Source organism: Pongo abelii, chromosome 10, assembly GCF_028885655.2.
Source record: "Pongo abelii isolate AG06213 chromosome 10, NHGRI_mPonAbe1-v2.0_pri, whole genome shotgun sequence".
Taxonomy (NCBI): domain Eukaryota; kingdom Metazoa; phylum Chordata; class Mammalia; order Primates; family Hominidae; genus Pongo; species Pongo abelii.
Window position 1 is genome coordinate 45506645 of NC_071995.2, and position 16286 is coordinate 45522930.

At 55.2% G+C, this 16286-nt stretch overlaps 1 protein-coding gene across 4 annotated transcripts in view; it reads right to left on the reverse strand.

Annotated features, from left to right (window-relative positions):
- The window catches only part of HDAC7 (histone deacetylase 7), a 38902-nt gene extending 23106 nt beyond the window's left edge, over positions 1-15796 (reverse strand). Inside the window, exon 1 of one of the 4 annotated variants that reach the window (XM_024257183.3) lies at positions 14832-15796. In XM_024257183.3, coding sequence (XP_024112951.2) covers positions 14832-14850 — 19 coding nt within the window. In that variant the 5' untranslated portion in view covers positions 14851-15796. The remainder of the gene's footprint in view (positions 1-14831) is intronic. The other 3 variants (XM_024257184.3, XM_054527188.2, XM_063712139.1) reach the window with 3 other exon arrangements.
- Between the last annotated feature and the right edge of the window lie 490 nt (positions 15797-16286).

A 16286-nucleotide genomic window follows, 5' to 3' on the forward strand; every position in this document is an offset into this window, starting at 1 on the left:
AGCAGGTGTGACTTTGCCTCCCAGATCTGCACAAGGTGGATGAAAACCTGAGCCTTGCCGACCACCTGCTCTCCCAGGAGCTTCATGTCTTCAGTGGGACAGAAGGCTTCCCCAGGAGCACTGCCACCTAGAACGCCCCCCTCCCAATGCCTCCAGTGTCTTTTTTTAATTTTTTTTTTTTTCTTTTTGAGGTACGGTCTTGTTCTGATGCCCAGGCTGGAGTGCAGTGGTGTGAACATGGCTCACCGCAGCGTTGAATTCCTGGGCTCAGGCAATTCTCCTGCCTCAGCCTCCGGAGTAGCTGGGACTACAGTATGCATCACCATGCCTGGCTAAATTTTTTTTGGTTTGGTTTGGTTTTTTGTTTTTTTTTTGTAGAGACAAAGTCTTCCCCTGTTGCCCAGGCTGGGCTCCTGGGCTCAAGCGATCCTCCCCGCTCACCTTCAATGTCTTTGTTGAGGCTGTTCCCACCTCCCTGGACTCTTGATTAGCTGAAAAGGAAGCGGCAGCAAGAAGACATAGGCCCCAGCAGCAAGAGGAAAGCAGGCAGTGGCAGGAGGCCATAGTCCTGGGTTCAGAGCTGACTCCCTTCACACCCGAGGTTGCTGTCTCTGGTTCTCTTTCCCTGACATAGGCTGGAAAAAGCTTGAGTCTCCATGGGGCTGGCAGAGAAGATGAAGGCTGGTGGTGAAATGGCTTCAGGAAGATCCAAGAATAAATAAACAGGAGAAAGAACACCGTGGCTGCCAGGCCTCCCTGACACAGAGTGGGGGCTGAGCACAGAGGATCTGCTCCTCTTCCAGGCTTTAGAGATCGTTCAGACCAACACTCTCATTTGACAGAGGAGCAAAGAGAAAGAAGGGGCTAGGTCACAGCCACCCAGCCAGCCAGTGGTCCAGCCAGGCCAGGACAGACTAGTACAGGTGAAACCCAAAGGTCAACCACAAATGCAGGTACTACTTCCCTGGGAAGTCACTGATCTAGGGGTTGAAAAGATGGAAATGTGAGTGAAACCTGGTTCTCACTTTCAAGGAGTTTAGAATACAGCCTGCAGCCTTAAACATATTTGAACAAGTACAATACTTGCAGATACTAAAAAAATTCAGAGAGCCCAAAAGTTGTTAGGATAAGTTTCTCATTCATCCCAGACTCCCTAGAACTTCCCTGGAAGCCGCCCTTTCTAACAGCTTCTTGTGTCTCCCTTCCAGAAATTCTCTATACTGCTCATTGATTGGCACTGAATGCTTCTTGCTCAGATTTATCCAGAACCCAGCAGGGAGCTAAGAGTGGGCTGGAAGCCCCTGCCACATGAAGTCTGGCAGGCCACAAACTGTGAGGGAATTGAAGGTCTGAAGCACACAGGACATTGGCTTTGCAGTCAGATGGGCCTGGGTTTAAGCCCCGACTCCCTCGGTGACTGGTAAGGCAAGCCAGAAACACAATTTAACCTGCTTAAGCTGCCCCATCTGTAATCAGGAGATAAGAATACCTACTTCAGGCTGGATGCAGTGGCTCACGCCTATAATCCCAGAACTTTGGGGAAGTTCTGCCCTGGCCAAGGCGGGCAGATTACTTGAGGTCACGTGTTCAAGACCAGCTTGGCCGACATGGTTAAATCCCACCTCTAACAAAAATACAAAAATTAGTCAGGCATGGTGGCGGGGAGCATGTAGTCCAGCTACTTGGGAGGCTGAGGCACAAGAATCGCTTGAACCCAGGAGGCGGAGGCTGCAGTGAGCTGAGATTGCACCACTGCACTCCAGCCTGGGTGACAGAACAAGACTCCGTCTCAAAAACAAAAACAAAAACAAACAAACAAAAAAAAGAATACCTACTTCAAAGAGGTCACCTGAGATTAGCAATGCTGTCTGTGATGCACCCAGCACATGGTGGGTGCTCCCTCGTGGTAGCCAGTATTAGTTTGCCTCCTGCACTTGTCTGCAGCCTCCTTCCTGGCATTAGCATTTCAGTGTCTGCTCCCAACTCTCCTCCCTCCTCTACCACAGGCCATTTTCTCCTGGATACATGCCCCTGCCCCATCTCTCTCGCTCTCTTTTTTTTTTGAGATGGAGTCTCACTCTGTCACCCAGGCTGGAGTGCAGTGGCACAATCTCAGCTCACTGCAACCTCCGCCTCCTGGGTTCAAGTAATTCTCCTCCCTCAGTCTCCCAAGTAGCTGGGACTACAGGCATGAGCCACCGAGCCCAGCTAATTTTTGTATTTTTAATAGAGACGGTGTTTTGCCCTGTTGGCCAGGCTGGTCTCGAACCCCTGTCCTCAGGTGATTTGCCTGCCTCGGCTTCCCAAAGTGTTAGGATTACAGGCGTGAGCCACCGTGCCCAGCCCCCTGCCCTATCTTTTATCCCCAGCCTCTCCCAACTATGCTCTCTTCCCTTTCTCTTCCACCTGAACTTTTGTAAGCGAACACCTTATTATGTGCCAGGAGTTGTTCTAAGTACCCTACATTTGCTAACTTATCTAGTCCTCATGACAAACCTATGAGGTATTTACTGTTTTATCCTCATTAGATAAATGAGTACGCTGAGGCCCAGCAGTATTAGATAACTTGTCTGAGGTCACAGACAAGTGGCAGAGGTTGAGCTGGGACTTGAGCCCAGGCAATTGGGCTTCAGAATCCACATTCTCAACCAATACACTCCACCCCGCCTCCCCAGCATTCCCACTCGCCACAGGCCAGCCGGTACAGGACACATGCAGGACCTAGATGGGCATGCAGAAAGATGGAAAAAAAATCACACAGCCCCATAGAGACCTGTGCCAGCAGCAATCCCCAGCCCTGCGCAGGTGAGAGGGCAGAAGCTATGTCATCTTTGGGTGCCCATGAAGACAATCCCAAAGAATCATTTGGAGCAACTGTTGACTTTGTAGACACCAAGCAATTATTTGGGACTGTGTGCTGGAAGCAGGGGGCTGGCAATGGTTTCAGGTCTTAGAGGACCCTCAGCTCCAACTCCCCTGCTCTCAGTGCCCTGCCATATCCCTTCTCTAGAAGCTCCCAAGTCCCTCTAGGACTCTCTCATTAGCATCCCAAAGCAAGCTGCACCATTTCTCTGTATAGGCAGAGGAGCCAGCTGCCCATCAGGGCAGAGGCTCAGCTGCCAGGTGAGCCAGCCGGGATGTCTGTCTACCCAGACGAAGGCCTCCATCAGTCCGAGGCAAGAGGACAGAGAAGCTCCTGCACACCAAACAGGAGGCTGGATGTAAGGGCGGCAACAGTGAGCATGCCTCTTTCTCCGCCACCTCAGGGCAGCTGGGGCCCTGAGGCAGCTATTTTTAGCTCTTGACACCTGGGTATTTTGCAGCCGCAGGATGTCCGGTTTGGAGTCTCTTTCTGGGAATCCCACACGCGGCTGTTGTAAACAGCCCCACGCAGCAGTGGCCTGAGCTGGGAGCCAGCGTCGCCCCCCACCCCACCTCCACTTCTGCTGTTTGAGATGAATCAAACAGGAAGCAGATGTAACCATGGCAGCGGCGGCTTGAGCTCCCTGGGGGTGGGAAAGCATCCTCCCTGGTTCTTTGTCCCCAACCCCAGATCCCCAGCTCCACCCTGTGGCTTCTCCTCAAGGATGGAGACCTGGCAGAACCTGAGGCTGGGGAGCTGGGCCATTCTGAGTTGCGTACGGCTGTCGGTTTCTGGGTCTGGCACTCTCTGGAGACCCTTGCTGTCCTCTGACAGAGAAAAACAGGAGTCCTCCCAGCCCTGTCCACCTCCCGGGACCTCTTGGGCCACCACTCAGCCTTCCCTGCAAGTCCATTGTGAAGGGGAGGGCATAGCTACTTCCTGGGTGGCAGGCCTGGAGGGCCTGCATCTACTTCCTATTACCCATGGCCTTCAGCTTATAGCCTGGCCTGCCCCTGCACTGCTCTGCCCACTTAGGGAATTCCTGAGCCAGTGAGCTCCACTAGTCCACACTACCCTAAGATTTCTCAGTTCCAAAAAGCCCTCAAAGACATAAGTTCCACACTCATCCTCACTCCTCTGCTCCAGTATCTCCAGTCCCTGAGATAGGAAGTTCACCACGATGTCTAACCACCATCTTTCCTATCATAAGCAAAACATCCTGAGCAGGCAAGATTTGAGGCCCTGTCTGTAACATGGGGATAAGTCGGCCAGTTTTTGCCTTCATCTCTCCCCTTCTCCTTTACTCTTCTGGTGCCCCACTTAGACCAGTTGCTCCCTCTTAGCAGCCAGTGTGAGCCAGTCTTTCTCAAGGGCCAGTGCTTGCCCCAACAGGAAGCACAGTCACCGCCCCAGGCTGCCTCTAGGGGCGGCTCCTTCTCCCCTCTGAGGTTTCACACTCATTCCCTTGCTCTCCTTGTCACCCCAGCTCCTGGGCCCTCCTCATGCAGACCCTGCCCCTCTGTGTACCCTACTCCTGCTTTGCCCACTGGTTCTGCCTCTCCCAGCTGCAGGCCGAGCGAGATGTGCCTTCCTCACTCTTCTCACCTGTGCCACCCACAAGGCCACGCAGCCCATTCCCAAGACTGCCAGGGAAATGTTTAAGTTACAATATCAACAATAGTTACATTATTTTAATTAATTAATAATATTAATAACGATCAACAATCATGTGTTAATGCTTACTGTGTGCTGGCTATTATCCTAGGCATTTTTGGCAGGGGGAGGGCAACCTCCTCCCACTAAGCGTTTTTTATTTATTTATTTATTTTGAGATGGAGTCTCACTCTGTCACCCAGGCTGGAGTACAGTGGCAGGATCTCGGTTCACTTCAACCTCTGCCTCCCGGGTTCAAGTGATTCTCCTGCCTCAGCCTCCTAAGTAGCTGGGATTACAGGCGTGCGCCAACATGCCTGGCTAATTTTTGTATATTTAGTAGAGACGGGGTTTCACCCTGTTGATGAGTCTGGTCTGGAACTCCCAACCTCAAGTGATCTGCCCACCTCTGCCTCCCAAAGTGCTGGGATTACAGGCGTGAGCCACCACACCAGGTCCCCACTAAGCATTTTAATTGTACTATTGCAAGTAATCCTCACAACTCTGTAAGGAAGATACTGTTTTTTTGTTTGTTTGTTTGTTTTGTTTTGTTTTTAAGACAGAGTTTCACTCTGTCACCCAGACTGGAGTGCAGTGGCACGATCTCAGCTGACTGCAACCTCTGCCTCCTGGATTCAAGTGATTCTCCTGCCTCAGCCTGCCAAGTAGCTGGGATTACAGGTGCGAGCCACCATGCCCAGCTAATTTTTGTATTTTGGTAGAGACGGTGTTTCACTATGTTGGCCAGGCTGGTCTCAAACTCCTGAACTCACTGAATCCACCCACCCTGGCCTCCCAAAGTGCTGGGATTATAGGTGTGAACCACTGCGCCCAGCCTATATACTGTTATTATTCTCATTTTGCAAATGAGGAAACTGAGGCTAAGAGAGGTTCAGAAACTTGCTGAGGTCACACAGATGGTATGTGGAGCTGCTGGGACTCCAGAACCTAAGCTTAGCATCGGTACACTGGCGTGGACTGCTTACTCAGCCTGCCTCCTAGTAGCGGCTGAGGTGAGACCACCAAGGGAACAAGGGGATGCAAGACACAGTGAGGCCCTAGGGTATGCTCCCAGTGCCAGCCTGTTCCCACAAAGTGTGCTGTGTTCCACCCCTGCCATCCTCAATTCCTTTTGCATCTTCTATTTCCCTTGCTTTTTAAATGTACATTTTACCATTTTAAAGTGTACCATTTAAATACTTTACAGTGTTTCCTGTTAGCTGCCTCCAGCAGGGTATAACTAAACAAGCAAACCTCCCAGGGCTGCCACAGAGGATCAAACGCTGCGTGAGCTCTCTGGAAACTGTGAAGCCCTCTACAAAATGCGGGTTGCATAACCAGAGCAAGTCACCCTCAGAGTGGGTACTCGGGGGTAAATTCCCTTGGGAAGAAAAGGTCTCTCTCTCTCTCTCTCTCTCTCTCTCTCTCTCTCTCTCTATCTCTCTATCTCTGTCTCTCACTCACGGGCAGGCCTTGGGCAGGTGGAAGGGCTGGAAGCACCCACAAGTGCAAAAGGGAGCACCTATCTTCAGGGCCGCTTTCTGGGGACTAGGAACACAGCCTCATGGCTATCAGCATCCCTGGATCTGGGGCACAGGAAGGCAGAAGCCACAATGGCGACCCTGGTCTGCACTCAGTAAGAACCAGGCAAACCGAACTGAGGCATCTCGGATGAGAACAGCCATAAGCTGTGAATCCTGACACTCACAGGGATGCCACATTAACATTAATGACAGTAAATACCTTAGAGGTCCCATCCCAGTGGTGCCCTAGAATCCCCCTCCTTTTGCCTATTATTTTGGAAGATAGCAGAAGTCTAGTGGGCAGATTCTCCACGTGACCTGATTCCCTTTTGCAGCCGGGCTGCCCTTGAGACTTGGTTGAAGGGGTTTTTCCGGATCACAAATCCAGCTAGGGTGCTTACACAGCCTTCAGGTCACTCAACAGACAGATGCATGCTCCTGGGTACTGATTTGGACAAACCAGCTGTAAGGACCATTTCTGGCCAACTGGGAATTCAGTAAGATGAAAATTTACCGTAATGGAAGGTGGAAATCACTGACTGAAAAAACAGTATATGCAGAGTAATCTCATTTTCATAAAAATTACAACACATAAAGACACATAAGGAAATGGAAAGATGTGCAGTGATCTCTGACTGACGGGTCTGTGATGTTTTTATTTTTTAGTTTTTGCTGGTCTGTCCTGTCTGAGTATCCACAATGCACATGGACTGCCTCTGTAATAATTACGCAGCATATATACGTACATAGACACAGCCCACAGTAGCAAAGTCAAAGTGTGACCTCGGGCTCCCGTGAGCATTAGTCCACAGGGCTTTCACCACCCCCGTGTCTTCTTGGACCATATATCCTCTGAGGTTCCGTGTCATCTACAACCTAGCGTCCTCTGCCTCTCCTGAGTCTCGCCAAGGGCCTAGCACAGAGCTGGGCACACAGTCAGGACTTACTTAATGAATGCCTTCTGGCTGAATAATGATCATTTCCTGAAAGAAATGCCTCATGCCTCTTCCAGAGCCGCTGTGCTGGGAATACTCACTGCTGACATCACTGACCTGCTCACCCCTCCTCTGTTCTTCATAAGAGCAACAAGGGAAGGGCTAAAATAAAGTTCACCCCAGCAGATGCTGGCAAGGTACTCCACATCAGGGCCATCCGGGGCAGCCCCATCCTAGACCCTCCCCAAGCTGGCACGGCAGCCCCTCTCCAGGGCCAGCTGGCTTCAAGGCCCTGGGGTCCCTCCTCGCCCTGCCTCACTGGGAGAGGCTGGGAGAGGAGTGAACAAGAGAAGCAGGGGTCCACCCTATGACTTCTGGCTACAGCTCTGGCTGTTCCAGGCCCCGATGGGTGGAGGAATCTGGAACAGGGATTTGGCCTGGTTTTTTCTGTGAACTGGGGCTAGGCCCAGTTTCTGTTCTTCATGTCTGCAACATTCCCTATCCCTGACCTTCAAAAAATATGAACAATAACATTAATAATGATGATGAATATTCAGTGAGCACTGACTTCATACCAGGCACAGAGCTAACTTTATTTACATTATCTCCTTTAATCTTCATAGCAACTCCATAAAGTTGAAATTGTAATTATTTTCACATTACAGATGAAGAAGTGGAGGCACAGAGCAAAATGTGCCCATAATCACACTTGCAGGAGAAACCGCGACTCAGCCAAGGCCATCCCATTCCTCCCTCTGCGTCCTTACAGGAAGCTCTCCTGCCAGGCTTTGCCATATATACAGTAGGGTCTAAGGCGACAATTAACATCTGTAGAGTGCTTTAAGCACCAAGTGGGGCACAGAGAAAAGCCCCACTTGAAACTAGGAAATCGAGTCTCAGAGCCATCAGCATCCTTACTCAAGATCCCACACCTTTCCACTAAGATTCAAACTCAGGTCTCTGGCGTCAGAATGTCACATTTCTTCCCTATTATCACACGATGCCCCTGGCTCACTCTCAAGGCGGCCCCCGCTGCCTGGAAGGGAGAGTCACACCTCCTTTAGCGCTGGAATCCGGGGGGCGAGGCCTGCGCTCAGCCCCTCGCCCGGTGGGGGTGGGGTGCTGCGCCAGCACCTCCTTAGCGTCTCCGCCGTGACTCACTCCCGGGACCCAGGGGAAGCACAGCCCTGCGCTGCGGGCAAACATCGTCCGCCGCCCGCCCCGCCTCCAGCTCCCCGCCTCCACATTTGCTAACCGAAACAAGGCTGCTGCTATTTTTAACCCTCCAGCTCCCCCTTGCCTGGGGCTCCCCCCTTCACCTCCCCACCCCCCGCCCCAGCCGGGTGCCACCAGCCTGTCATTCTGAGAGCAGTTCTATAACCTGAATGCGCCTGGGAGGGCGCAGCGGACGTCCCGGACGTGCAGGTTTGTGGGGCAAGCAAAACAAGACGGTTACAGCCCAATCGCCGAATTCCCCCACCCCAGACTTTTTCCGAACCTGTCACTCCCAGACTGCCCTGCTCCTCCTGCCATTCTGGGGGTTGGGGTAGAGGGGAATGGGACTTCTGGGCTGGGGTCACCTCAGGAGCCAGAGCTAGGCTCCTTGGAACGGGACCTGCAGGGAGGAAGCTGAACTGAAGGGGATTGGAGTTCCCCTACGGATCCCCAGGGTGAGAGGCTGACCCTATAGGCCCAAAGCTTCTGACCACCAGGGTTTACAATCCCTGCAGGCAACATGGAGGAAAAAGGAAGTCCTGCGGAGACAGGGTGGGGATGGTGAGCTTAGCCCAGGGCCCTCCTGACGAGGAGATGTCCCCTCCCCATCCTGCTGTGGGGGCTGTGGAGCTTGGCGGGGAAGGCCTGGGAGTCAGGAAGAGCACTGAGCAGCCTCCAGAGAGGCCCAGAGTGGAAGGCAGCCTTGGCAGTGTGCAGGGGGTAAAGCGGACCTGGCGTCAGGGCTCCTTTGACACTCAAGAATCTAAGGAAAGGGCCAGGCCACACCTTCCTGCAGCCTGAAGCTCTGGGTCCCCAGAAAAACCTTCCTGGGAGAAGAGGTTGGAGGTGACAGGGGCTGAGGCCTGCTGGCCTACAGCCGGAACCTGACGCCCAAGTTGCTGATGTGAAAGTTAACCTCCTGAGAGGGGTGAAGCGTAGAGCTGCAGGTGGACCAGCCAGGGGCATTTCCTCCCAGCTGATGCAGAGCCGGTGTCTTGAATCAGCCCATCTGGCCCTCTGGTCTCACAGTCTCCCCAAGTTTGGGCAGCAGATTCCAAGGGCCCAGGAGAGACTCTGGAGAGCCCAGCCAAAGGGCCATCTGGGCTCAGGTTTTTCCCGTGTGCCTCTCCTGTCCCAGCCTCCATCCTCCCTTGAGCCCTGTCCTCTCTGGTCCCAACCCCAGCCTTCCTTTCTGGTTCTGTCCTCTCTTCCAGGGCCCAGGGCCCCTCTAGGCCTTGACCCCCTCTCTTTGGTGATTCCTGAGCCAAGTAAAGTAAAGTGGCCACACAGGCAGCAGGCTAGACCAGAGGGGAGGGACTTGGCACAGTAGTTCCCCAACTGGGGAGATGGCGGAGAAGGGAAGGAGGTGGGAGGAAGGTGAAACAGGAGAGCTCCTGGGGAGATGCTGCCTCCTCAACATTCAGTATGGCCACAGGGCCCTGGACTCAGCCCCATGGAAGAAAAAGGGTGCTCCCCAAGCAAGGGAGTGGCCTTGATCTTGGCTTTGTGCAGCTCCCCCTTCTGCTCTCCCCTCTGCCAACCTTTGGGGCTGCTTAAGGGGAGGAGAATGCTGTCTTCCATGCCAAGTGAGAGGCTGGCAATTCAGCTCCAACCCTTAGCCATTGCTCAGCCCAGGGCCTCCACCTGGATCCAGGGAGTTCCCAAGCACAGCTCCAGAGGCTCTGATGGCTCACTTCCAACCTGGAGAGGTGGGAGACGGCATCAATGTCACCTTCTTAGGCAGTCCTCCCCTGGCCACCCTATCAAAGGAAGTCCCACCTTGTTATTCTTTATTGCCATGCCCAGTTCATTTCCTTCTTAGGGCTTATCACAGTGTGTAACTAGTCACACATACTCATTCCTTTACTTGCCTACTTGTTCTGTTTGTCTTCTCCACAAGAGTGGAAGTTCCCTGAGGTCAGATGTTGTGCCTGTGTGTTCACTGCATATCTGTACCCAGTGCCTGGAACATTGCAAGGCTCAGCTAGGATCCAGTGAATGGATGAACTGCTGAATGACTGGCTCAGCAACATGGTTCCCTGGTTGCCAACATTGACCTTTAGGGATGACACTCAACAGTTCCAGGATTTCTCCAAAAAGGAGGCAGCAGAATGTAGCAGGAAGAACAAGGTCAGAAAACAAGAAAGCCAGGACCCCAGAGGAAAGATCAGCCCCAATTAGCACCAGCCCAATCAGGTCCACGTCATCACAAAGTGTAGTTATGAGCACACATGCACACACACACACAGGGAGTACATAGGTGAGCACAAAGCCCTGGACAGGTCTTAGAAGCCTTGAGTTTTCTCTTGGTTCTTCCTCTTAATGGCCCTGTCACCTTAGAGAAACTACATACCTTCTGTGGGTCTGTTTCCTCAAAAGAAAAAATAAAGAGGTTGACCCAGGGCAGTGGTCCTCAAACACAGCCTTGCCCCAGGATCACCTGAAGCACCTGTTAAAATCGGGATTCCCAGGCCCCACCCCTCAGATTCTGACTAGTCAATCTGGAATGGGCCTGATGATCTGAATGTTTTTAATTTTGAGACAGTCTCACTCTATTGCCCAGGCTGGAGTGCGGTGGCACAATCTCAGCTCACTGCAACCTCCACCTCCTGGGCTCAAGCAATTCTTCTGCCTCAGCCTCCCAAATAGCTGGGACTACAGGCCTGCGCCACCATGCCCAGCTAAATTTGTATTTTTAGTAGAGATGGAGTTTTGCCTTGTTAGCCAGACTCGTCTCGAACTCCTCACTTCAAGTGATCTGCCTGTTTCAGCCTCCCAAAGCCACCGCGTCCAGCCAGGAATTTTTTTTTTTTTTTTAACAGAGTCTTGCTGTCGCCCAGGCTGGAGTGCAATGGCGTGATCTTGGCTCACTGCAACCTCCCCCTCCCGGGTTTAAGCAATTCTCCTGCCTCAGCCTCCCAAGTAGCTGGGGTTCAGGCGCACACAGCACACCTGGCTAATTTTTTGTATTTTTAGTAGAGACAGGGTTTCGCCACATTGGCCAGGCTGGTCTCGAACTCCTGACCTCAGGTGATCCACCTGCCCCGGCCTCCCAAAGTGCTGGGATTACAGGCGTAAGTCACCGCGCCCGGCCCAGGATCTTTATCTTTAACACATTTCCCAGGTGACTCTGAAGCAAATGGTCCAGGAACCCGCATTTGAGAATCCCAAATGAGATGGTGTTTTACAAGCCAACATCTGGACTTCTATTAAAAAGCCACTCCTGCCCAGATGTATACCCCCAAAAAACATGTCCATACATATGGACATGTTTACCCCACACAGGGCCATAACCTGCAAAGGTGTGCACCATACAGATGATGCACATCTGTCCTTTATGTGTGCATATTCCCAAAACACCCAACACAGAACCACCACATAGACCACAAATTGCCCGGAACCACATCAGCATACACAGGGTCGGGGGAAGGGGTACACACAGATACCCACCACGCACCCAGTGTGTGCTCACACACATCTCATGCAGACCCACACTAAACAGACGCTGTCCTGAATTTATTTTGCCTCTGGGAACTGGTCCAGGACCAAAGGAGCTATGCTCTGCTGATGAAAACATCCCTCCCGCCTCTGCCACCCCCACCCCTGCCCCTTGCCCCAGGCAGCATGCTACCCACCTCTCCCTTGTAGGAGGAGGGAGACTGGAGGAGGGCAGTGGGGATGGGTTGGGAGGAGACAAGAGGCTAGGCCAGCGACTCAAGCTGCTCAGGGCCCTTCCGGGCGTCCAGCTCCCCTCTTTCCCTCTCCCTTCCCCCCAGAAGACGCCAAAGGGCCTTCCCCCAGCCCCCGAGTCTGTGCTCACTCAGGCCACTCACCTAGATTCCCAGGCCCCTGATCCTAGGGAGCCAAAAGGGTTAGGGAGGTGGCTAGATCTGGGGACTCCTCCTAATACTCAGGCCTCTAAGGAAGGGCTGTCTGGGGGCACCTTCCTGTAGCCCTAAGGCCTGGGGCCTCCAGGGAACGTTACCACAGAAACAGGGGGAAAATATTACAAGGAAACACAATACCCGGCAGGGTCACCTGCTGACTGGGCTTCCTGCTGTGTTGCCCACCCCCAGCTCACTGCTCTGACAGCCTCCTTCTCCAGCCTTGGCCTGGGCCTCCTCACCAAGGCTCTCCTTCCTGCCTCCCCAGAGCTGGGAGATGCAGTCTTAAGCAGAAACTCTGCCCCTCCGTGGTTCCAAACAACAACATCGAGGATGGCCCAGAGCTGAGCCCCCCACTCCTAATCCTTACCAACCCCTCCTCACCATCACCACAGGAAATCAAAGCTTCCTGCCCCAGAGGAAGTGCCCCATCTAGTGAACAAATCCAACACACACAAACGCACGGTCCTGGGAGCCTCCGGGAGGACAGATGCCCTCCCCCTGGCCCCAGGCTTTATTCGGGCCCTGCTTCCAGCAATACCCCACACCCCACCGGAGGTCCCAGTCCCAAGTCTAACTGAGGGCAGGCCAGGGAGAGCCAAGCTGTGGAGGGTGGGCCAGCAGAATGGGCACTGGCAGAGTGAGAAGGCCTGGTTCTGGCCCCCTCTGCCTGCCATTCCCTGGCTGAGTGACCCTGGGCCTTGCATTAGCTCACCTTCTCTCAGGCCCCTGCCAGCTTCAAAATTACCAGCCCTTAATGAAAGGCCAGGAGAAAGAAGGCAAAGAGGAGATGGGGTTCCACAGGCTTCTGTCTTCCAAGTCCTTGGGCAAGCATGCCCACAGCTACCAGAGGGTCCCCACTCCCTACCCCATCACACATGAGTTTCTGTCTTGCTCAAGGGTTTTATAACAGAATTGAGAAAGTTCCAGCTTCCATGCCAAGAGGCCACCAAGGACTAAAGCTGAGGTCTATTATCCCTAAGCAAACTGGAGGGGGTGGATAATAGCACTGTACCTTCATTCTCCTCTCCACAGTCAACCTCTTCTGCTCTGCTCTGAGAAGTGTGCTTGGAATTTTCTCCCCATTTTACTGATGGGGAAACTGAACTTCAGTGTCAAAGTGGAGTGAACAGCTTAGACATGCAAACTTCCCTGCCCCAAAACCCACTGTAAGACCTGGTGGCCACAGAGACACCCGCCAAATAAGGGACACAGAGGCCTCTGGAGAACATTGCACCAGGACCATTCCAGGTGCAACATCAGGAGGCAGCTCTGAGCTTGCCTCTGAGCCTGGCCCTGCTGGGCAAGGAGGGACATCAGGGGACTAAAGGCAGAGGACCAGTCCCAATAGGTCCAAGACCTGGTTCCAGTGTAGGTTCACTGGGCTGGGTACCACTCACTGGGACTACTCTGTGCCTTAGTTTCCCTCAGAAATGACTGCAGAGAAGAAGAAAATGACTTAATAACTCATGGGTAGTGGCAGCCTAGCAGCCTATGGAGTCCTGGGAGGGGGAAAGGGCCGCCAAAGCGCCTCATTAGTGGGCAGGGACCTGAGTCACAGTCTCCTTCCAGCCCTATAGCTGAATAGGGGTCCTGAGGAAGGTCCCACAGGTCCAGATGCAAGTCCAGGTAACAGGCTGAGAAGTTGATCTTGAGCTCCCAGCAGGGCCGCTGAGGGCCGATGCCCCATTCTCACCCTAGAAAGCGGCAGGCAGAGCTGGGCCTCAGGCAGATGTTGCCTAGGGGAGTAGGCAGGGAGCGTTGACAGCGAGACAGCCAGTGTCCAGATGCAGGGGGAGGCCTCTGGGTGTGCAAGAGGGCCAGCGGGGAGGAGAAGTGAGGAGCAGCCGTGGCTGGGGAGGTCAGCCACAGCGGGAAGCAATGGGGGTGGGGGCACTGGGTGGCCTGCGGGCCCCAGAGGGCTCTCTCCTAGCCCACAGGCCTAGAAACTCTCGTCGTGGGAACCCAGCCCATCCGCCAGATTTGCCGCCTGCTCTCACACTCCACAACACCAACAGACCCCAGGCCTGGGGGGTGCACATCCTGTCCCCCACCCCTCACACAGCCTGCGGCGCCCCCCTTTCCGCGCCGCTGACGGCATTGACCTCCACAGCTCACCAGGGCACAGGTGTCTCTTCACCCTGATGGGTGAGCAAGGATGGGGGGCAATGCTCAGAGAAACCTCCCAGCCAGAGACCCCTCCAAGGGACCTCTTTCCCCGCCGAAGGATCTGAGTAGGGACCTGCCCGGCTCCACGGGATGGGGGCGCTGATGCCCAGCCCCACAAAGCCCAGCCCCAACCCAGTGGGTCCTGCCCTTTGCCCTCGCGCTTCCAAACCTTCCGCCCGGAGCACCGCCCCCTCGCCGGGCCACCGCGGCCGTCCCTCCCTCCCCGGTCCCTCGGCTGGTCCTCCCCGGGAACAGGGGTGATGGGACGTGGGGCCCGCACACCGGCGGCCGGGGCCTCCAACTCCCTCCCTTGGGCCTGTAGCTGCCCCGGGGCGGGCGGATGTGGGCGCCCCGCGGGAGGCCCGAGCCCTCCGGCCCCCGGAACCAGACCCGACCCAGAGCCTGCCAGAGCCCCGCGGAGCCGGGCGGGACGGGCGCGGTCGGGGGGCGCAAGCCGGGCTGGGCCCGCGGGGCCGGCCGGAGCCCGAGCCGGAGCCGGAGCCGGAGCCGGGACCCGAGGCCGAGCCTGGGCAGGCGGCGCTGGGTGCCGCGCGCAGGGCGGGGCGGGGGGCGGCCGCCCAGTACTCACCAGCGCCGGGGCTGTGCATCCAGGGGCCGGGGCCCTCAGAGCGGGGGACTCATGGCGGGGCGGGGGGCTGGGGCGCCGGCCTCACATCCCCCCAGTCGCCGGAGGCTGCAGAGCGACTGTGAGACGGCGAGAGGAAGGGAGGGGGCCGGGAGGGGGAGGGCCCTGGCAGCCCGGCCGGCCGGGTAGGATGACAATGGAAGGAAATGCTTTATCTGAGTCTGAGAGCGGGCCAAGGGGGAGGGGAGGGAGGGGGCAGGCGCTCGCGGCCCTGGGACACACCACCCCGGCAGACACTGCACCGCGCGGCGCACAGGCGGGCCGCAGACACCGCGCGCGGCCGGATCGCGGCGGGGCGCGGCGCACTGCCGGGGAGGCAGCGCCGAACCCGGAACGCCGGCCGCGGCTCCGAGCCCCAGCCGCCGCGAGGCGCTCCGAGCCGTGCACAATTCCCGGAAACCCAGCTACCTGGGCGCACGCACCCTCACATACACAGCGTACACGAGCACGCTCCATGTTTACAAGGGGCAGAATCATTTACACAGCACACACTGGGGCTTCGGGATGGACCCCCGTGCACACACTACATACCCGTACAGCCCACAAGCACGCAGCCACACGCGGGCACAGTGGGACACGCGTGGAGTCCCATGTCCCATACAAGGAATCCCAGACGGACACCCCCCACCACACACACACACACACACACACACAAACACACACATAAGCACGACTTGCCTCAGGAAAGTTCCAGGATCTGATTTGAATCACTGCCCAGCCCTCCCCCACTGGCACCCCCACACACACACCATGCCTGCTGAGGGGAACGGAAGGGTCCAGCCTGTTCCTATTAAAAGAAAAAGGGTGTGGGGGTGGTGCAGATTTGGAAAGTTTTCTTTTTTTAAAGAAATTTCTCAAGGGATTTCCTTCCCTCCTCTCCTCTTCCTCTCTTCCTCCCATTCCTCTCCCTCCACAACCCCCCTCTTTCCCCCTCCCGGTCCCTATGAGTCAAACTTCAGCAATGTGCCCAGTGTCCCCCAGTGCATTACAGCGGATCACAGAAATGTTCCAGTCTGTGAGTCGGAATGCAGCCGCCTCCAGCCCTCCCTCAGCTAATAAACTCAGCTCAGGGCCGGCTTTAGGCAGTGGCCCTCCCTGCCTCTCCCTCCACTTTTAGCTGGAGAGGTCAGATTCAGGGGTCGGGGTCAGGGGCTAAGGACCTCGCCATTGTGCTTCCTAGGCTAGCCGGTCAGCCGTGTCTGCCTCCAGCAATCTGGAGCTGCTCCTAGGAAGGGGAGAGGTCCACTACGCAGGAACACTGGGCTCTCTGCAGCGTGAGGCACCACCATTGCAAACCAAGGAGCAGCTTCCCCTGACCCCATTCTATCTCCCGCAATCCTAAGAAACCCCAAGAATCCAGAGAAGGAGAAATTGAGGCAGCCCCAGAGGTGGAGTCAT